Raw genomic sequence first — 23,257 nt, forward strand, 5'->3', positions numbered from 1 at the left:
AGAATAAGAAGTAGACTTGATCCCTGTGAAATCAATGCCCAGAGATAAATTATTCCTGAAGACCAAGGCGAGAAATCATTTGAGATGGGTTTCATCACGTAGGTAGGGCTAATATAACGCCTTTTCTTTCGCTCTTTCATCTGTCCTGGGACGAGATTTCCTAGGCAGAGCAGAACCTTCTTTCTGCTAACAGAGTTTCCTCTAGAGTCTTACCTCTGTTTTGTAGAAAATCGGAGCATTCAGCCTCCCAACAGGCAGTGTTTTATGGCTCCAGAATATATGTATAGTGGAGGTTTTAGAATGGCACCTCTGGTTGGGGAAGTAGCATTTCATAACATGTTTTTCACTTAAACAACTTACAAGCAGTTGTCTGGAACACGCCCTTTATGTGGCAGAGAGACAGGCATCGTGCCCCAGCACAGCGCAATGCTACTGCCACCTACAGAGCTATTTAAAAATAAAGGGCACTGTTTTAAATATGGTTGAAGATTACAAAAAGAAAAAAAAAACAGGAGTCCACATAGTCTGTCGGTGAGGGCTAGGGGTATATGTCATTAACACCCTTTTTGGAACTTACCGTCTCCTTGAACAGAATGAACGTTCATTGAGTTGGGTAAGGTGCAGTCTTGTAGTCCTGAGGTAACGGATATTAGATTTTATTGGGATGGAAAAAAGTATGCAAAATCTCTACGAGTATAGCAGAGGAGGTTTAATAGTGTAAGTCAGCTACATTTTTAACATTATCAACTTATCGCTGAAGTGTATCCATTAGTGACCTATTGAAAGGAAGTACCAGACTTCTGGCAAAATCCAAGAGATTCTTTGAGGGACCAGCCATCTGGACCTTAAGGAAACTCTAAAGAGCCAGTTACCTTATAGTCTGTTGATACACCATTTCAGTTGAACTTTCAACTTTGGAGTTGCTATCGGCTTTCTAGATGTCAACTGTATTTCAGAAGTTACCCATGCGGAGCTCAGAACATGAGACCCGAATAGGTAAGGATTTAAGGAATACTTTGGTCCAAAAGCCTTAAGAAACTATTAGACCATATATTTTATACTTTTAAAGTGAATTATGCATAAAAGTCTGTGCAAACTACAAGATTCTCAAGAAAAAACCCTAGTACACTTTAGCATTATTATTTAAGTTATATAAAATACATCTTTATAAAAGTACAGATTTTCTTTAAAAAGTTTAAATTATACCCACTGAAATAGCCAGGCTCACTTTTTAGTACTAAAATAAGGGTTTATCAGTGTTAATTATTGCTTAGTCCTGTGGAGCCATTAGAAACCTGTAACAAAAATCATGTCCTATTTCTTAAGAAAAAGTGTCCTAAAAATTCAGCTGTCATTAACTGTGTCTTTCTGAAGCTTTTCAACTGAGGAATCTTCCAGAAAACTGTTAACTTGTGCTATCCATGGCTTGGTTTGTCAGGATCCAAAGTTGCATCTCGTTGCAAAGTTCCTCCTTGTGTCAGGAAACTGTTAGTCTGTTGTCCCCAGTCATAGTAGTCTGGAGCAAAACTTAAAAAGAAAGAAATATTTCAGTGTCTTGAAACATTATATTATGTGTGACATGTCTAGTTTAGGTAGACAGAGCTAGGATTCTGTATAGACAATCCCAAAGTTCCTTCAAGTGGCTTTTTCACAAAACAGTGCTATGTGCAGTGCTACAAGCCAACCCACAAAAGTCTATGAACGCTTTAGAGCCCAGAAGTATAGTATTGCTAGAACCTTAAACTAGTTACTACGTATAACAAATTTTTTAGTGACAAATTATATCCGAATCCTAATATGGAGTATAGTTCACTATCTGTGTGTCTTTGGGCAAATAACTTCTGTGCCTCAATTTCCTCATCTGTACAATGAGAGTAATATTAATAACAGCATCACTGGGCTATTGTGGGGTCTAAGTTAATACCTGTAAAGTGCGTGGCACAGTATCTAATATATAGTCAGTACTAGTACATGCAAGTTATTTCCTCTATGTAGTGGAAAGGGAGTCTTTTCTCCCCCATGTAAGGAGTGAGAATTCTTGTAGCTCTAAGTCACCTGTGGCAGGTGAAGGGTCAGGGTTGCTCTTGCAGGGTGTGGGTTTAAAGGGGCAAACGCAGCTACTGGGAAATGCATGGGGAGAGTAGTGCAGAGGTGGAGCTCAGACCGAGCAAGCTGAAGGACAGCTTTTGACCCTTGGGAAGTCCTTGTTTATTGGCTCGCGTCCTAATAGTGTTCTTTACATGGCCCTGGGGATCATCCACTTGCTTTTTTTCCTCAACCATCCTCTTACATTCCATCTGACCACGGTCTCTCTGCTCCCTGATCCACTGAGAAAGCAGTGGATTCTCCCAGCTTTTCTTCTGTTCTTTCAGAGCTCTTTTAAGGTTTTCTAAGGACTTTTACTGTTAGTAGTAAGGAGTGAAAAAAGAAGCCTATCTAGTCTTTTATCATTTCATCCCAGAAGAAACAATGTTAAAATCTTAGTAAGTCTAAATTCACAAAGGACTGCACAAAGGACACGCCCTTTCCCAGGACCAGGAGGTCAGCCCTTGGGCTACCCTCGCCCCTGCTGGCCTTGCTGATGGTCCCAGATCCACAGATTGAAAGCGGGACAAGAGGAGTGTGGGCCGTGGAGTGTGGCTGCAGTACCAGCAGCTGAGTAAAGGGAGAGATCCTGGTAGCTACCACCCCTCCTGTGTGCAGAGCGCACATGGCCAGGGCAGAAGGGTCCTGGGTGCGTCTGCTGCAGCTGCAGTGAGTTCACTTCCTCAGTGTTTCCGTCCCTCCTCTGTGCCAAGGGTGGTGGCAGCTGGGTGGTAGCTCCGTTACTGTCCTGCACACTGGACTGTCCTGTACACTGGTTCGAACTCTTATCATTTAATTGCCCTCTCCAAAATATTCTGCAAGAAATCTCCAAGTGGATTTTCAAGAAAGGATACTCTTCCTATGACAACTCGGGTGAAAGTATAACATAAGGGTAGGTGAGACTAAGAGATGGGGCCCTAAGCCATACACAGTAACTATGTGCACAGATGTGAACAAGCCTGCCTGCCTGTGGGAATCCCAGCCTGACCGCCTGCCAGCTGTGTGACTGTGGACAAGTTACCTACACCTCTGCATGCCACAGTTTCATCTGTAATACGAGGATAGTAATAGTACTGACTGCACAGGATTGCTAGGAAGACTAAATGTGTTACTTGTGAATTTCTCAGAACAGTGTCTGATACATAGTAAATACTATAGTCATGTGTTTGTTAAAAAAAATTTGTCTAAATTAAGACCCAAAATACCCTTCATTTAAATGCATTTTTGGGAGGAGGGGAGAGAAAAGGGAAAAAGGAGGAATTGGTAAAGGGACATGAAAATCTACTACACTGTATATTGGTAACTTAAAATAAAACTTTAAAAATATAAATAAATTTTTCAATTGAGAACTGACATCACTCAAATTTGAAAATTGGGTCCTAATATAATTTATTCTAATAAATGAATACCATTAAGTTTACTCTCTGGCTTTAGAAATCTCATTAAAGAAGTCTGCCTGGATTTTCCGAATCATTTTCCATTGAGTGACCCCATGGTCAAGTGCTCTATTTCCCTCTTGCAGACTCAGAGCACATATTAGCATCTTACAGGCTCTGAAAATCCTGCAGTTTAAAAAAAGTTGGTTTTCTTTTAAACCATCATTTCCTTTTGCACACATAGCTATTAAGGAAATAGTGTTCCCTGGAATCGTGTTCGGGAAACATGACTGTGTATAATAATGCTATGGGACTTTTTAAAGTTTGATGTCAGTCCTTTCTCATTCCTGACTGTTTCACATAAGTACAATGATCTACTAGGCTGCTGCCCAGTCCATGACCTCCAGCTGCAGGGTTCTTATGTAGGAACTCACTTTGTTCAAATCCATTTCATTGGTACAGCCTTCTCGCTCCTAATGAGGCCTCGCTAATGTGAATGAGGGTCTTACCTTCCCTGAAGTCCCTGAGGGGCAATGTTCCAGGCAAGGTCATCATCACTGTCATATCTTCGAGGGTTGTCAAAGAAATAAGATCTGGAACTGAATCCGTGGCTGGGGACCATTCCAGGGCTGGTCTAGAAGACAGGCAATCAGTCAGCATACCTCCAGACACCATGAGACTCCTTCCTGCAGGAAACCAAAGATGCTCTCCTCATCTGCATGGAGCTGTATCTGCTCAGCTGGAGTGTTCATTGCATTGCTTTTAAGTTTAAGAGGGATTAACCCTTATCAGTATGGACAAAGTCTACCACAGAGTCTTGCATGCAATGATGAATCATCATTGTTTTTAATCTCTTATTGAAAAGCCAAACAATGCCCAAATTATCCAAACTAAAGTAGATGACCCAATTAAGATATAAATCTATAATTATGTGGGCATCCATAACAAATTAAAATAAAAATAGTAATGATGAAATCATTTGGGGAGGTTTCTTGTCACATTTCCTGTAATCATTTTATCCTGTTTCTGCCCCCAAACTGAGTTCACCCCTTAAAAAACTTTAAGTGACTGGCTTCAAGTAGACCCAGTTTTCAAGATCATACCTGTCCTGGGGCAACTGTTGTGGTTTGAAAAGCCTTCTCTGCCAGCAACTACTAAAAAAAGTAAAATCCTCTTTGTCAGGAAAGATTTCAAATAAGCAGAACTAGATTTCAAATAATCAGAACTAGAGTACATGGCAAACCAAATCTGGCATATGGTTTGCAATCCTCATATATATCTCATTAGTTCTCTATTTAATAGTTAACCAATAGAGTATGCAATGAGGTTGTCATATGATGGGCATCTACATGTGAATTCCTGCTTTTCTAAGACTAATCTAGCCAGATATAAAAAGGAGCAAAACTTATGCAAGGTGGGATGCCTTAAAATTTCCTATTTTTAACAGTTCTAGAACATCTACAAGCCACATGCAGAAGAATTAAGTTGGACCCTTATTTCACACCACGCACAAAAATAACTCAGAATGGATCAAAGACCTAAATGTAAGAGCAAAAACTATGAAACTTGTAGAATAAAACATAAGGGCAAATATAGGATTTTGCAAAGGATTCTTAGATATGACACCAAAAGCACGAGCAACAAAAGAAGAAGATGACATGGACTTTATCAAAATTAAAAACTTTTATGTTTCAAAGGACACCATCAAGAAAGTGAAAAGACAGCCAGAGAATGGGAGAAAATACTTGCAAATCATACATACAACAAGGGACTTATATCTAAAATATATAAAGAACTCTTACAACTCAATAATAAAAAGACAACCCAATTTAAAAATAGGCAAAGCACGGGAATAGCCATTTCTTCAAAGAAGACACACAAATGGCCAATAAGCAGAGAAGAAGGTGTCTGAGGTTTTGGTCATCGGGGAAATGCAGATCAGGAGCCACAGCGAGGTATCATTCCACACCTGCTAGGATTCTAGAATCAAAAAGTTGGATAATAACAAGTGCTGGGGAGGATGTGAAGGACTCAGAATCTTCCTACGCTGCCGGGTGGTGGGGGGACAGATGTAAAATGGTGCAGCCTCTGTAGGAAACAGTCTGGCAAAAGGGTCAAAAGGTTCAGCATGGGATCACCCAAGAGAAATGCAAACACGTGTTCACGCAGAAACTCATACGCAAATGTTCACAGCAGCATTATTTGTAATAGTCAAAAGGTGGAAATAACCCAAATGTCCACTCAGTGTGGGTAACCAAGAAGCTTGAGATGGTAAAAAGGACACATTTAAGAAAAACTTAAAATTTCTTAAAACAGAACCCAGTGATGCCCATCAATGGGTGAACGGACAGCAAAATGTAGTATTTCCATACAATGAAATATAATTCAGCCATAAAAAGGAGTGAAGTACCAATGTCACAATATGGATGAAGCTTGAGAACATTATTCTAAGTGAAAGGAGTCACGAAAAACCACACTATATAACTCCATCCATACGAAAGTCTAGAGCAGAGAAATGTATAGACACACAAAGTAGGTTAGTGGTTGTTCAGGCCCGGGGGTGGGCGGAGGGGTGGAAAGGGCACGGAGGGTGATAAGTAAGTGACGGGGTTTCTTTTAGAGGTGATGAAAATGTTCTAAAATTGGCTGTGGTGATAGCTGCACATATCTGAATATGCCAAAAACCACTGAATTATGCACATGAAATAGGTGAATTGCACGGAATGTGAATTGTATCTCAAGCTATTTTTTTAAAAAAATATGATATGGATGGAAATACTGAACTTCACAGTGCATTCAAATCCATTGGTGTGCTTATTAAAAATGCAAATTCCCAGAACCTACCCCAGCAATTCTAATCTGGGTCTCAAATATGACCAGAGAATCTATATTTACACCAAGCACCCTATGGGATTCCGACACAGAAGCTAAAGAGCCCTGCTTTGAGTATAGTTACATAGGCTCTGAAGTTTAGTTCTCATGAGGTCAAGTTTACAGACCTGTTTGTACCAGATGAATTATGGATACAAATGGTAGGTAACATTTTAAAGAATGCCCTACCTGCAGTGCGCTCCTTGGAAGTCGATGAGTATAAGTTAAATTATACGTTTCCCCCCCAAAGAATATTAGCCTGATTTTTCTCTGAGCCACTACAGGTAATACTGGGATTATTATTGAGTCAAATGTATTAGGAATTTAATTTCTTTTGCAAACCTGATGATGCCAAGGAAAGATACAACATAGCACAGTGATTAAAACCATGGACTCTGGAGCCAGACTGTTTGGCTTGAAGCCTGGCTCTGTCTCCTGCTAGGCATGTGGCCCTGAGCTTCAATTTCCTCCTCTGAGAATGAGTATAATAATAGCTATCTTATATGGTCACTGTGAGGATTAACGAAGTTAATTAAAGTGCTGAGAACAGTGCTTAGCATATGTAAATACTACATAAGCATTAGCTATGCTGACCAAATTTTGTATGCAATGCCATTAACTCTGGTAGTATTGCCCAAGGAAATTTTACAAACACCCAGGCTCCAGGCCAGATTTGCCCATCCAAATAACCGGCTAATGATATGACTTCATGAGCGCTACATAAACATGGGGAAATGTTTTTCTATTTGTGATTATTATGCATCCTTCATAACGAATTCACTCCTTCATGGTAAATTAGGAGATAATATCATTTAGGGCAAAAAGATTCATTTTAATTCACTGACATGCCACTGCAGACGAGCAATTATCAGTGTGATCAATGAGCCCTTAGAGGTCTCTGCAGTTTTTTTCAGGGATCTGCAAGGTCATAACTATTTTCATAATTAGTGTATTTAACTGTTATTTGCTTTTTCTACCATGTCAACATCTGCATGTATGGCACAAAAGCAGAGGTGAGTAAAACTGCAGCTGCTCTACCCCATATCGGAGCAGGGGTACCACCACACTAGCAGCTACGATATCCACCACCAACCTGTATTCACAGTTTAAAAAAAGATGGTTCCACTTAAGGATGTCCTTGACGAAGCAGTAAGATTAATACTATTTAATCTCAGCCCTTGAGCACATCTTTTTTATATGACATCTTTTTTATGTGACAAAACGGGACGCATGCATGAAGCACCTGTACTGTAGGACAGTTGTCTGGAGAAAAGAGCTTCTACAACTGTTTGAGTTGTCGCTATCTTTCTCATACAACTTTAGTTTTACTTAATAGACATCTCAGATGAACAATGATTAATCAGACTTGGGGATCTGACAGATATTTTCTTGAAAGTTAATGAACTGAGCTGTCACTTCAGGGAAAGCAACTGACAGTATAATATCACTGATAAAATTTGAACTTCTGAGCAAAAAGTGAAGCTTTGGAAAACCCGTAAATACTCTCTACCATGATCTTTGCCAGCTTCTCAGTACTTAAAGCTTTTCTGATGAGATCAGTGGAGAGACTAATGAAAGAGATTTGGGGGGGGGGTATTGCATAATGAAAACTTGTTAACATTTGGAAGATCTGCATAACTCAATAAACCAGTATTTTCCAAATGACCAGTGCATGATATTACAAAACCATAAGTGGGTGAAAGATCCACTCTATGTGCAGAATAGACCAATGGATTTTAATGTATCACACGATCTGCAAAGATCATTGATAGGATTTTAGATTCCATATTGCAACTGACTTTTAAGAAACCACACTTGTTGAGTTTGGGTATAGTGTCAAAGAAGAATCTTCACAATTATGTTAAAAGGCTATGAAAATACTCCACTTTTTTGCAAAGACACATCTCTCTGAGGCTGGCTTTTATCCCTACACTTCAACCAAAACCACTTATCATGGCAGACTGAAGGCAGAAATACATAGGAGAATCCAGCTGTCTCCTCTCAAGCCAGACGTTAAAAAGATTCACAAAAGTTTAAAACAATGCTACTCTTCTCACTATTTTGTTTTATAAAATGTGGTTATTTTTCATTAAAAAAAATTATGGTAATATGCAACAGCTTCATTATTTTTAATGAATTAAAATGAATATTTTAAAAATTTCTGTTTTAATTTCTAATGTGATACAACCTCCTCTCCAAACAAAAATTTCTGGAGTCCTCAATAATTTAACAGCATATAGTGTCCTGAGACTAAAAAACATGAGAACTGCTGTTCTCGATAATGCCCTACACGGTAGATACATTCGAACACAACAACCAAGAAACCCTCCACACACAGGAAAGTGCTGAGGGTACCCTGTCTCCCTGGATAATGAGATCTGAGAATGCACATTAGACTATCAGTATTATTCTGTATTCATTTAATAAAAGAGTACTTTGGACAATATCACATTAGCCTTTCACCCCTCAGAATTCAGATATATCATCTCTCCTTCCGGCTGCCCTGGTTTAGGGGTGTAGCTGCTAAGAGCACTGGAATAATGAAATGCTAGATGAACACCAGGAAGTGACAGGAGGCACATGGAGAGCCCCAGCAAAGGCGCAAAGAGATTAGGACGCTCCTCACCTGTGCCTCAGTCAAACCAGGTGCCCAGAAAACTTAGGCTACATTTCTTCAGAGAAGGAAGAAAAACAGGCAGCTGCAATCAGCCTACAATCTGCTGCCTACCTTTCACGTGTTTCTTTGCCAGTGACGAAGAGGCGTTTGGGGTCTGACTTTACAGAAGCCTCCAGGTGGAGGCCAGATCCAGTGCAGAACCACCGTTCTGCAGCTGAGGACACTGCAATGAACAGGCAGGAGCCTACACCTGCATCCGGATTGCACCCTGTCTGTGGCCTGAGCCAGTCTGCCAGGCTGAGCTCCACCAGCCGCCCCACCCCAGTCTCATTAGTGAGTATGCAGAGAGGAATCAGAAAAACACAACACGATGGTTATTATCTGGGTATGAACAAGAACTGTGAATTCTTCGTGGACTTCATCGTCTGTGCGCTCCTTACCACCCACAATTTGCTCAAATCGGCTCAAATCCACTCACTGTACTTTTCTGTGGGTTTCAGTGAGTTGAAATTCTACCACTAGTTCACTAGTTTGTGTGGCTGGAGTAACTTGTGGTGCAAGGCTCCTAGGAGCTTTCTCACTCTACCGGGTTTTGCATTTCTATTCCTGCTCCCATAAAGGTGTTTATATAAGGTTGGTTGAGCAGAAATGTGACCAGATTAGGGGAGTGGCCTTTGCATTCCTCATAATAATATGTTTATTTCCTTATCCTCCCATTCCCTAATGTATTAGTCCATTTCTGTTGCTTATAACAGAATTCCCTGAAACTGGGTGATTTATAAAAAAATGAAATTTATTGCTGACAGTTTTGGAGGCTTGGAAGTCCAAAATCCAGGGAACACATTTGGTGAAGTCCTTGGTGGTGGAGACAGTGACTCAGGGGTTCACGTGGCAGAAAATGGCAGAGTAGAGAGAAACTAACCTCTCATGTGCTCTTCTTTTAAAGCCCTCAGAACCACACCCCTGACCACCATTATTAATCCACTCACCAGGGCATGGTCCTGCAATCTAATCACCTCTTCAAGGCCCCACTTTTCAATGTTCATAGTAAGATCTCCCACCCTCAGTAGTCAACAGTGGGGGTCAAACCTCAATGAGGTTTGAGGGTCATCCAGTCTACAGCACCTAATCACCACCCAGCATACTATAAGGGTGAAGAACTGAATTACTCCACTTTCCTTTGCTAAAAGAAAAGCTAATATATTTGGTTCACAGCAAGTCAAGACTGTGTTTCATTAAGTAGTTAATCACTTTCCCCAGGCCTTGAGATGCAACTTACTTTTATTTCTTTAGTAAAATAAAGCTTAAATGAAAAATACATTTCTCTCAAAGGAGAATTAAGGAACTAGAACATTTCAATAAAATAGCCAAGGGAACTTTTTGTATCACATTGGGATGAAAGAGGCTCTCTTTATTGAATAGCTAAGAAAAAATTCTAATTGCATGTCTTGTGATTAGAATTGGAGATATTTTCTGCAATATAAAACGGTGTACTTACAAGGTCCTTTGTAGGATTTCTAACTCGGAAGAAGTAAACCACTAAAGTGGTAGGGAGGAGTTCCCACACAAAAAGCACCACTCCAAATATGACGTAGCCGGCATCTCCCAGCTGATTCTTCAGATCTGCCTGTTCACGAGAGAGAGAAACAGTCACTAGAACGAGAGCAGAGGGAATAAATTTGATTTGATTCTTGCTGATGTGACAAAGAATCATCCTAATATAGTATTTTTACTTTACCCTAAAATGTGCCTACCGCAATCACATAATAGCAATGGTCCTAGCCTCAAGTGGAGGGTTATTTAAACCATACAGGATAGGTGATTATCTTCAGAATATTCAAAGACAGCCTCCCAACCTCTGATATTTTATTACTTCACCCTGCACAACTCTTCCTTATGTCCAAAGTGACTCCGTCACTTAAATCTGAGTTTCATTTCTTCAACAATCAACTAGTGAGGATATTAAGTTGTCTCCTCCTAAATTCTTCAGGAATTATCCCTTAATCTTATGCTTAGGGTAAACACATCAACCTTTAAACTTGTCTTCACATAAACCATATCCTGTCCTTTACCCTTGAAAGCTCACTGCGGGCTCGCTTGTCTAGGAACAAATCCCCCGAGTCCAGGGTGTTTGGGTTCTGGCTGGTGAAATGGCTAAATGGGCAAGATGAGGCCATCTCTACCTTCAGAACAGGTTGCAGGTGCCAGAGGAAAGGGCACAGCTGCGTTTAGGCACCATTGTTTCAATGACAGAGAATGCACCATAAACCTCACCAAACCCCTTAAAGTCCAGTAACCAAAACTACTCACGCTGAGCAGAACTGTGGTTCCTGGAGGAGGGGGAGGGGGAGGGGGGTTGTCGAGAAATTGGTTAAATGGACACAAAGAATGATGATGTTCTTTTAATATGTTATTATTATATGCTAATTGTCTTGTTTTGTAATGATATGCTAATCACCCGTATGAATATGCGAATTATCCTGATTTGATTATCACATACTGTACACAGATGTTCAACTCTGTACCTCACACAGCTAAAATAAATAAATAAATAAATATAAAGAAAAAAAGAAAGGAAAAAACCCAATAATCACTAATCCATTGAACTTTCAGAAGGAGAGAACAGAACCGTGGTTGTTAGAGGTGGGAAAGGGGATGCGGGAAGGGGATTAGTGAGAAATTGGTTAAGGGTCACACAGAATGATTATGTTTTGTAAAGATGAGTGTACCAATTACCCTGATTTGATCATCACATATTGTACACAGGTATTGATACTCAACTCAGTATCAATTACTGTACCCCCCAAATATGTGTAATCAATTCTGTTTCAATAAAAAAAAGCAGAAAAAATTTTTAAAAAACTCTGTACTGCACAAACATGTATAATCAATTGTTTTGATAAATTTTAAAATTCAATAACATTTATACAATCACGAATCCAATAACATTATTTGATTCTGAAACATAGTAATAAAACTATCACCCAACTTAAAAAACAAAACAAAACTCATGCTACTGTTCAGAAAGGTTATTCTCAAACGTCACACGTCACATTTCCTCTCTACTACGTCTCAGTTGTACGCTGTGTTTTTTTCCATCCTACATGGATAACACTGGCAGCTGTGGTCATTTCTTCTACCTGCTCCTAGATGATCTTGGCTGCAACATACAGGTCTAGATAGCCATTAAAAAAAAAAGAAAGAAAACCCTAAAAAACAAAACAATTTAAAAAATCTTGATCATATTTTAAATCTATTTTAATTATAAGCTCTTAATTGAAACCAAATTGAAATAATAGTTTTGTTAAAACCAAATCTTTATTGTTTAGTGGATGCGGAGTTTCAGTTGGAGGAAGATGAAAAAGTTCTGGAGATAGTGGTGACGGTCGCACAACAGGCATGTACTTAATGCCGCCAAACTGCACACTTAAAAATGGTTAAAATGGTAAATTTTATGTATATTTTACTACAATTAAAAAAAGAAATCCTTTGTGTATTATGAATGTCTCCAATTGATCACTGTTTAAAGTCTGAATTTTTATATATGTGATTTTCTCAAAACAGGGCACACCTGGCCGGTGCCTGCCCAACATTCTCCCATCCTGTGTCTGTGGTACCAGTTTGAGTCAGTGGCTGCTGTCATTTGCACTGTCATCTTAATTCTAATTATCACACCCTGCATGTTCCTCTGGTGATCACACCCTGTCCTCACAGGGTTAGCTTTCCAGGGTCATTTTATTCTTTCTTCCAGTGTCTTAATTCAGCCCCAGTTTTGAGCACTGTTGGGATTTTAGAAGTGGATTTATATATAGTTAGGTATTCAATATTTCTCCAAGAAAAGCTAAGGAAACTTTGCAAATCAGTCCAACAGACTGCAACCAGAGAAGTCACATTTCTTTATTGTTGTGTCCTATCTGACTGTCTTTTCCTTCGTGGACCATAAACTCCCACAGGGCAGGGAATGAGTCTGTGCATTTTTACATCCTAGCAACCTTGCACAGTGCCTGAGATTAAAAAATTTAAAAAATCAGTATTTAGCAAATGAGCGAATGCCAGCTGACAGCTCCTTCTTTCTTATACTTTTGTGAGCATGGACACCACGGGACATTTCCCGAACTTTGTTCATCTGCTTTACCATTTATACTGTTATTTGTGAATTTGTAGGATGTATTTTAAAAAGAGTATCACGGTGAGACCTCTGGGGCAATTAGCTTTACTAAAACCTCGATATCCTCAGTCACTTTTGTTCAAATGTTCTCAAAGGCTGTGTACATGCTCCATTTAAGAAAATTCCCATACTTTCATAGTTTTATGTATTTTCTGAAGCTTGAATACAATTTGCTTTATCTTTGCAAATTTCCCTCTAATAATATTGTGTTACATTTATACAGAAGCATTTTTTTAAAATTTAAAGTACTGCTCACAAGAGCCTGAAGAGGTGGAAAGGAGAAGTGTGTGTGCGCGTGCATATGTATGCATGTGCATACGCACGTGCACGTGTGTATACGTGTGTACACATGTATGCGTGCGTGGGGTGTGTGTGTGTTCATGTCTGTGTGCATATGTGTACCTGTATGTGTGCTTGCATGTGAGTGTATTGTGTGCATGTGCGTGTGCATGTGTGTGTGTGTGCATTGTGCATGCACAGGTGTATATGTACACACATACCCAATCTCCTAGTTTTCTCAGAAGACATGTGAACAGGATCACAGCAGGTGCTGGGAGCCCACTGGACAGATGAAGGAGACACCACTCGGGGAAGTGTCTCAGGACACCCGGCTATTCAGCAGCAGAAACAGAGCTTGTGCCTCTCTGCCACAGGGAATGCTGAAAAGCAAACAGTCCCCGTTGGGTAACACCTCTCAGCGACCCACTCACCTGGTCTGATACGTTGTACCAGCCATAATCAAAGGAATGAATGTTCTTGTTCTGAGAAAATGACAAGATGAACAGGTTGTAGCAGGCCCGAGAGGTGTAAAGCAGGATCACGGTGACACCGACGGTGGTCACTTGGCACACGGAGGAGCCCTGGAATAGAGGGAGCAGGAGGTGGGCCATCCAGGCCCCAGATACCGGCCCCATCCCTGTCCCCACCTGCTGCCCAACTCAGCAGTCCTCTGGGGTCCCAGTGGCAGTGCCAGGTCGTCTGCCAGAACCTCCACCCCCAAGCCTTCACTCCACTCATCCACACCCCTTCCTAAACTTCCAGTTACCTTCATTTAGACCCTGGGACTTGGCTTGGAGATGCCTTTAACAGGGCTAAAACATGGGCCATTTCCTCAAGGCCTGGATTGCAGGAGCATGAAGACAGATGGCTGACTCTGTTAAACCTCTAACTGCCCCCACTCAAGTTGGGCCAGGATCAGAGGGAGACAGTGGGGAGACAGCTGTGCTGGACACGGTGCACTGGGCAGAGAGCATTTCCCAAAGCCAGAGTCTTCCAGGCTGGAGCACAGGAGTCCCGAAGGGACTCAGGGCTTGGAATTAGGTGGAAATCAGTGGTTCGTGCCCCACTGTATGAAACTATCAATTTCCAAAGTCAGTTAAAGGACCCCTAGAAACAGATGGTTAACATGCCCAAAAACTAGGATGGATTTCTGAGTTTTGCGCTTGGAAGTCATTAACTAAACCCAAGACACTATTTTATTTTGCCAGTAGGGCTTTGTCAGCCTGTGTGCCATGGGGTGAGCTCAACGGTATTCTGACAATCTACGATTTAACCCCTCCTGTTAAAAACCGCAGCTCTGTTTTGAACATCCTTGAATAGCCCCTATACAGGAGACAACGTAATACAGAAAGTTAAAGCAAAATCAAGTCTAAAATTCATCAGAACTTATAAATGAAAAACTACTCTGCCACACTAATTTTGGGGATTTGCAGGAATCTGGCTAAATCACAGGATGCCCTGACTAAGGCTTTATATTTTTGAAGTCAGAGGCACCGAAATTAATATACTGATCACGACTGTTTACACAATATCATGGAGACACAGCTGCCCCACAGTCCTCAGACCAAAGAGGCGGTGTGACAGGCGGGGGCTGGTCCTCAGCCGGCGAGCGCCCCTCCTCTCTAGGCTTCTGACTCAGGTCCAAAATCCATCTGTGAAAGGGAGGGCAGGGTTGCAGCTGATCAGAGGCTCTGTGGCACCCCAGCAGATGTGCACATCTGTCCTTCTTTATAACTCTGGGGAAAGGGCGGGAGGCTGTGAGACAGAGCGTGAAAGCACAGAGCGGCCAGGGGCTGCCCTGCTCCTCACGTCTGGCCCTGTCTCTGAACAATGCACAGGGAGGAGCACTGTCCTAACCCCAGGACTGGATCCTGCCACTAAGAAGCAGCTCGTGGGCACTGCCAGTCAAGGCGTGACCTGAATCTGTCTTCACAGGAGTACCATGAGGTGGGGAAGACCACAATCCCTGGAGCTGGACTCCAGGTGTGAATCAGGACTTTGTACCACTAGCTGCGTGACCTGGACAAGCTGTTCGACCTCTTTGTGCCTCAGTTTCCTTATGTAGAAAGTGGGAATTATAATACTGCTTGCTGCCATAGAGTTGTGAGGAATACATTAGTTTATACACGTAAAGTGCTTTCAAAAGTGCGTGGAACATAGTCAACACAAGATACACGTTTGCTATTAATGCTACAGGTACAATCAGTCCCACTAGTCCTTTTAAATGTAGGTTAAATCACTGTAGCTATCAGCCAGAGACTTCACTCTCAGACAGTAATTCTGCACACACCAATGCACTTTTTGAGCCGTGTGGAATGCAACTCTTCTCGATACAAAGTTCAGTGAGCTGGGCTGGCCGGTTAGCTCAGTTGGTTAGAGTGAGGTGTTATAACACCAAGGTCAAGGATTTGGATCCCTGTACCAGCCAGCCGCCAAAAACAAAACAAAAACAAAATCAAAGTTCAGTGAGATCCTTACTGCAGGGTTTTGGCAACCACAGCAGGGCCAACCATTTGCAGGAGATCAGGTGCACAGAGATGTGCAGTAAAACAAGTTTCATGGGAGGGGTATCCACCCTACCTTAGATTCCAGGTAAATGTTGGCTAAGGACATCTTGGAGATTTTGTAGAGACAGATGGAGAGGGAGACAGCACACAGCACAAACAGCGTGTCATTAATGGCCACACGCACGGAGACGATGACCCTCCTCTCCCAATGTCCCGTCTTCACCAGCACTGCGCAGGTTAAATTCACCAGCAGGAAAATGAGGCTGATGAAGAGCGAGGCCAGGTAGAGGGGCAACCTGGAAAGGACCAGAGAGAGATTTAAGGCACCCTTCCCGCGTGCTGGCTGCACATCCTGGGTCAACCTAGAAGGAAACTGATACGTTTGAGTGAACTGCTGGAGGCAGACACACCACAGGGGACACCACTGAAGAGCTTGGACTTTGGAGATAGATGTTCCCAGATGCAAACCACAAACATGACCCGAGTGCCACTTCTGCTGTCCACAGGAGGTCGTGAGGATTAGTGGGAGCTGACACCTGCCGGCTGGCAAAGTGGGCTCCCTCCTCACAGGACACACTGATGAGGGACAGCGTGGGCTCAGTCAGGTTCAATGTGAGCTCTGACCATCCTGTGCTGTTAGAGGGCAACATGCTACCTCTCCCAGCCTTAGTTTCATAACCTGAAAATAAGACTAAGTAACACCTACCTTGCCGGTTGTTTGTGAGGACTCAGTGAGATCATGTATTTGCATAATGTGCTTATTTGCATAATGTATTTATTTGCATAATGTCATGAATGGAGTGGGATCCAGGGAGCATTCACTATTGAGTATAGTCATTGCTGTAATTACAAATCTGTCACAGCAATGGCCCAAGGCTCGACGGATATAAACTGTTTCACTGGCCATTTTTAACCTGTAGTTTCTCAGCCATACATGTCCTCAGTGACCTGCGTAGGGTCTGCATGAAGACGTCTCAGATTTACAAACACTGAGGTCAGCAGGCTCTAGTTCCTCTTCATGACTGTCCGTATGATGTTTACTTCAGGTGGGCACTGTTCAGCAGACAGGCAAAGATGACACAGCCTTGTTTGGCTCAAAAAAATAGACTGAGGGCCAGCCCGTGGCTCACTCGGGAGAGTGTGGTGCTGACAACACCAAGGCCATGGGTTCGGATCCCATATAGGGATGGCCAGTTGCTCACTGGGTGAGTGTGGTGCTGACCACACCAAGTCAAGGGTCAAGATCCCCTTGCCGGTCATCTTAAAAAAAAAAAAAAAAAAAAAGACTGGTTTAAGTTGAATGTGTTTGCAATTCAAATCTGAGAGCAGAAAACTGTCAACTAAAAGTTATTTTGAAACTAGAAAACGATTTTGGTGTCTTTAAAAGCCATGAGAGACCGAAACAGGGGAATCCTGGATTCTAGTCTCAGCTCCAGACATGCCACTGACGATGGGGGGCAGGGAGGGGAGGAGACTGAGAGAGACAGCGACACAGAGAAGAGAGAGGCCTTGGTTCCAGCCTGCCCAGGCCGATGCCCAGCGGTAGTCTTCTTTCCTGCCAGTGTGATATAACCCCCCATTTACTCAAGCTAATTTGAATTGGATTTAAGGACTTGCAATTAATAATTTACTGTCCACTGGCAAAGTCTGTCTTAATTTTCAGAACCTACGTCTACCAGAGGAACCTTGCCTACCTGCCCCCTGCTCCTCCTCGCTCCAACAGCACGGCTGCAAAGAAGCCTTTCTTGACTCCCTCCCTGCACACCCATCACACACACACACACACACGTCACACGCACACACAATCGGGTTTCTCTGATGCCTGCTTTCCTGGTCCCTGCACTTGAACTTCATGGACTTATCACAGTTGATAACAGAACAGACGGACAATGATCTGATCAGTGCTGGCTTCTACCTAGATGATAAGTTCCACGAAGATCAAGACTTCAGCCGCTCCTTCACCCGCTGTCCCCACCCTGTATGTGGCAGGGGCTCTGTGAACACGTTGTAAGAGGGCGGGAGGACGGAGGGAAGAAGGAAGGAGTCAGCCCAGGTGAAGACATGCATGTTGAATCCAGAGAGCGTCCAGATGCCTGGACAAGGGCTGCCTTTTAGCTCCTACGAACGCTCCGTCACAGCAGGTGCCATATCTTGCCCTTGCTGGTGGGGAACAACCTAACATGGACATCCTGCATCTTTCCAGGCAGGGAGAAAGGACTGCAGGCTCCTCCCTGCAGAGCCCTGTGCTGACAGAATGAGATGCAGATGACGCGCCTGGGCCCCCAGTAGCTCAGGGTGGCGGGGAAGGTGCTGTCATGCACATGTCTGCAGAGGGAGGCACAGAGCATGGATGAGAGAGACGTGACAGTCAGGCATGCCTGTGGGCTTGGGCTGGCCAGCGTCCACCAGGCCTGGACATTTGGGCAAGGGAGACAGCCAAGGATGGGAGGGGGCTCTAGGAGAGGGGGGCAGGATTGACGTGACCACAGTGCAGTTTGAGAAGATGGTTTGGGGCACAGTATGGTGCATGGACAAATGAAGAGACTGCAGCCTGCAGAGCCTTCTCAGGGACCTCCTGTAACAGGTAAGAAAGACAGCCCCAGGGCCTGTGGAAGGTGGCAGGGCGGGGACTCGGTGGGACCTGGACACTGGCGTGGTCAGTGTGGGCTACGGTGTGTACTGCACCCTGGAGCAGTGCCACTGGGGGAGGGCAGCACTGTGAAGTCTTAGAGAGTCAATGTCATGTGTCTTCTGCACTTAAGTCTTTTTAAGCAGAAACAAATTTCCTTTGGAAAAAGAAACATCAACAATTTGCCAGGGAAGGTTCTTTTCTGGCATGTGATCACTGACCAAGGCTCTTCAAACCCACATCACTCTGTCCTCAAGTCAGGGCCCCGCTGCTCCCTCTGCACCTCCCACATCTCCAGACCCGACTGTGAGCTCAGGAGGGACACCCCACCTGTATCCCCAGCCCCGAATGCCACATAGGCTCCCAGGTAAGTGCCCGATGTGCCTGCCCTGTTCTTCAATTCTAAGACACACTCTGCTCCCTGTGTTCATGATTCCACGGTCAGGACCACCTTGCGACGTGGACCGTCATGCTGTCACTGCAGGAGGGTTTCTTCTCTTCCTGATATCTGCACTGAAGCCTGGGGTGGGCCTTGGGGCCGACAGTGAGTCACAACAGGTGTGACGATGGGCAAGTCCCCAACCAGGCCACACCTCACTTTGTCCTCTCTAGACCTCGAGGTGCCCCTGCATATCTCGTGGGGCTCTAGCAAGGCCAGGGAAGTACCATATGTGGAGCGCTGGGCACAGTCTGGCTCAGAGTGAGCGTTAAGGTTTTTATCTGTTCTCTCCATGTCCACAGTGAAGGGAAATCAAGGGCCACGAAGAGACAGAGAGACAAAGGTGGGCCATTTGGGAGTCACCAAAAATCTGCACTCTGGATCCTCGAAAGCCCCATTGTTATTGTTTTATTTTGTGAAGAACGCAAGCTGGAAACATCCAGAACCCACTGGCATCAGCCCTGGGCCCTTGCTGGTGCGCATCCCATCTGCCCAACGACAGCCACGAGCCTGGGGGGAAGCAATCTGCCCATTTATCTTTTCCAGATGACTCCGCAGGGGGTCGCTTCAAATACCATTAAATTGTGGGTGTGAATTATTCCCCCTTCTTCATTATAAAAGCAGTGTGTGACCACTAGAGGACACTAGCAAAGTACCAGAAGGATAAAAGGAGAGGAAACCTGTGACAACGCACTATCCCGTGTGGCCGCTGAGGCTGGTGCTGGGGGTGGGAGACAGGCACAGCTGGGCACCATGCGAGACCTGGGCCACTCTGGCCTGCAGTCTCCTCTTCTCTGCAGTGGACATGTGACTCTGTTCTTGCCTCAAAGAGCTCTTGTGGGAATCCAGTAAACCCACGCCTTCCTTTCCTGCCTTCTCCTCTGTCCTCACCCTCGGTGCCTCTCCTTTCTTTGGCAACTTCTACAACTCTCACCCCCTCCCACTCTCTCTTCCCCCACGGTGCTCGGTGCTCACGCACAGCCCACGTAAGTGGCTCTGCCCGTCTCCCACCGGCCCGTGTCCTTCCCAGGCCCACCCCCTCCCCAGCGTCCCCGAGCCTCCCCGTGCCTTGCCCCACAGCCTGCTGTTCTCCCCCTTTCCTCTGTTGGACCTGGTCCCTGGAGAGCTCTCACAGGCAGATCCATCTATGGACACCCTACCTGCAAATTAAGCTCATCTCCTCAATGTTCCCAAACCCGTCCTTGTGTCCCCACCCACCTGTCTTTGTGCAAATTCTTTCTGCCTAAGACCTTCCTCCGCCTTGATTTCTATCGAGCAAATCCTATTGTGTGAGCCTTTAGGAGGCTTTGTGTAGCCTGCTAAACAAAAGTCAGTTATTCAAGAAAGAGGATTGTTGGGAGATGTGAAACAATATGGAGAAAACATGTGATCTAACATGAAGTTAAACAGTCACAAAGCAAAATTGGAAATGTGCTCTGTCTTAGAGAATGTATATAAAAACCTCCAAAGGAATAAATACATTGCTGTATTTCCTTAGGGTTGGAGGGGATTTATGTTGGGGGGAGAGGGAGTTCAGCAGATTTGTTTTATTTCTCTCCACTTGTCTATGTTCACAAAATTTCTATCTTTTTCTATTTTATAGTCTTTTGCTAATGAGTTTGTATAACTTTTATAATATTAAAATACCTTGCAAAACTAAACTTCTCCCCCCAGGTCTGCAGCTGAGGTAGAAAGGAAGAGATTTGGAGGTGTGGAGAGAGAGTTTTAAAGGGAGAGGGAAGCAAAACAGACTATGTATCGAAGGCTATGTTTCTGCAGAGAGTCTGGTACACTGCCCCAAAACTACTTCTTTTCAACCCAAACCACAGGGTCAGGATAAACAGCCCATGCCAGCACGATGAGAGAAAGGACCAAAGGAGAAGAAAATCAGAGTGACCCAGCATCTGGGGAGACCACTTTGCTTGCGGACACAGGTCAGTGCAGACGGTCAGCCTGTGCGGGGATGGGGTGAGCCTTCGAGACACTTTGTCAGTCTGGACACACCGGCTGCTGGCAGCTCCCACGCCACAGTGTCTGCCACCTCCCACACGAGGAGATGGAACCGATGGACTGTAAAGTGTTGTTTAATTTCTCTTCCAATACTGTAGATCTCTTAAAGAAAGGGATAAGCAAAGCTTGGCTCACTCTATTTTTTGTTTATTAAAGAAAAAAAAAAAATCAAAGAAGGAAAACAGTTGAAAATGTTTAAAATCAAAGCACTCCCATGCCCGGCCAAAGAGATGAAAATCCGTAGACCGAGAAAGAGAAAAATCGCATCACCTTGGCACAAATGCCAGCAAAACTCCAAATTCCATCAGGGGACATTCAATCCACAGCAACTACCCAAAAAGTAGTGAAGGGAGGAGACAGCACGATCAGGTAGAAAAAACAGAACAAAACACAGGATGAGGCTTCTCAGGACTTGTAGCCAGGCCCGTCCCTGTCACACAACTTTCTGAACTTGTTTCCTTGGATATAAACTGGGGATTAAACTATTACACATTCAGAAAGAAAATATAGAAAGATAGAAAGAAAAGGAAAAAAAGAAAAGACATGATAATACACTGAACTTTCAGAAGGAGAGAACAAACCTAAGGATACTAGAGATGGCGGGGAGGGAGGACGGGTCTGGGGAGTGATAGGTTGGGGCATAAGGACATAAAGAAAAATTATGATTTGTAATAATAAATACGCTAATAAAAAATAAAACAAAATATAAACATTACTTTGAGAATTTGAAAAAAGGATTCACAGATTTTAGATGATATGTATTTAAATAACATATATGTACACACACACATTTATACATATTTTTAAAGTAACGAAATAATTTTTCACTTTGGTGCAAGAAGGTGACTGGCCAAAGTCAGCTCTCCCAGGTAGCTTGGCTCTCCTGGGCAGCAAGGGCTGGCACTGGTGTCCCCACCCCTTCTGGAGCTTCACCCTCTTTCTCCCCTCCATCCTGATCAGACCTTTCTTCCAGCCACTGGTCTTGGCTCGGGGAGTACAGACCTCTGTGAAAATCTGGCAGCCAGGTGGAGGGCAGGGCTGCAGGGGCGAGGTGCTGCCCCAGCTGCACCTGCACAGGGGTGGGATGGGCACCTGGCCACACACTGGCACCCTCAGGAAACCCTTTCTCCTTCTGCAGACACCCTTTACATCTTGAGTGTCTCAGAAAGGTTTAGACATAGCATGCATCTGTTTTATTCTGTCTGTTTCCTCCCTGGTCAGGAAAGGTTCTGGGCTCTTGTTTCTAAACAAGGTAAACAAGAGCCATGATTCAATGAGCTAACTCTCATGGGCCCTGGATGCGATGCTCATAGCAGCTTCTAGAGAAGCAGCATGTGCAAACCCCAGGCAGAGAAAGGAACTTAACGTGTGAGCGCTTTCACCTTCCACTGCGGAGAGAGGTGCCACAGGTACTTACCGGTATTTGAGCAGTTCTGGAGAATATTTTGACTTGGCCTTGAAAATCACCTGCAACGACAGAAAAACATGGCAGGTTGTGAGTACGAGATGCTAACACCCACAACGGATCCCTTCTCTTAGAATCCCTTCCTTTTATACCCAGGCACATTTTCTGAAATTGAAATGTCCACATTGTATGAGAACATCTGCTATGCCAAACACTTTTTTATACAATTTTAAAAGTATAGTATTTAAAAATGGTTAAAATGGTTAAAAAAGAAAAGTAAACGTATTATAGGTCTATTACTGCCAAGCACTTCTCTTATTTTAACATTTTATTTGAGATAAACAGTCCAACCTCTTAGTAGAATTTTCATTGGTAGCAAATTAACTTTGTTTGAATGTAAGTGTCCATCTACCCAGAACTCAAAGTTTGCAGCACATTTAAAATAATAAAACATCTTCAGACTATACAGGTATCAAGCTGGACTGTTTTCTATAAGAGAAACATTGCAGATTGGAATTTCTCAAGATTCAGAAGTCTGCAGTTACTGAAGCACCCACGCTTGGTGGGTGTGGTCGACCACCTGGCAGAGCCTTCAAGAAGGCAAAGAGGAGAGACAGAAGGTAGGTGTCTGCTCCAGCTTCCACCCCACGACAGGCCTGGCTGCTACTGCCACTGTGCGTACATGGAGAGTCGGGGGTGAGCCAGGCTCCCGGGGTCTTGGGGGTCTGTCCAGGGTTGGGGGGCCAGAGTGGAGCAGTAGCGTGTAAGCTCATGTGTTTATTATCCCCGGATCCCTGCTGTTCAAAGGGGCGAGTGCAGAAGAGAGGACATCTTTCTAGAGATGATCTGTTGTGTATATGATGACCCACAC

General features: G+C 43.6%; 1 protein-coding gene across 1 annotated transcript in view; it reads right to left on the bottom strand.

Annotated features, from left to right (window-relative positions):
* Window positions 1-617: 617 nt before the first annotated feature.
* The window catches only part of GPR137B (G protein-coupled receptor 137B), a 41,638-nt gene continuing 18,998 nt past the window's right edge, over window positions 618-23,257 (bottom strand). Inside the window, exons 2-7 of the mRNA XM_063082801.1 lie at window positions 22,399-22,448; window positions 15,977-16,199; window positions 13,828-13,977; window positions 10,448-10,576; window positions 3,971-4,095; window positions 618-1,527 (exon numbers count right to left, since the gene is read on the bottom strand). Coding sequence (XP_062938871.1) covers window positions 1,416-1,527; window positions 3,971-4,095; window positions 10,448-10,576; window positions 13,828-13,977; window positions 15,977-16,199; window positions 22,399-22,448 — 789 coding nt within the window. The 3' untranslated portion in view covers window positions 618-1,415. The remainder of the gene's footprint in view (window positions 1,528-3,970; window positions 4,096-10,447; window positions 10,577-13,827; window positions 13,978-15,976; window positions 16,200-22,398; window positions 22,449-23,257) is intronic.

The sequence above is a fragment of the Cynocephalus volans genome, chromosome 18 (assembly GCF_027409185.1).
Source record: "Cynocephalus volans isolate mCynVol1 chromosome 18, mCynVol1.pri, whole genome shotgun sequence".
In the NCBI taxonomy this organism is placed as follows: domain Eukaryota; kingdom Metazoa; phylum Chordata; class Mammalia; order Dermoptera; family Cynocephalidae; genus Cynocephalus; species Cynocephalus volans.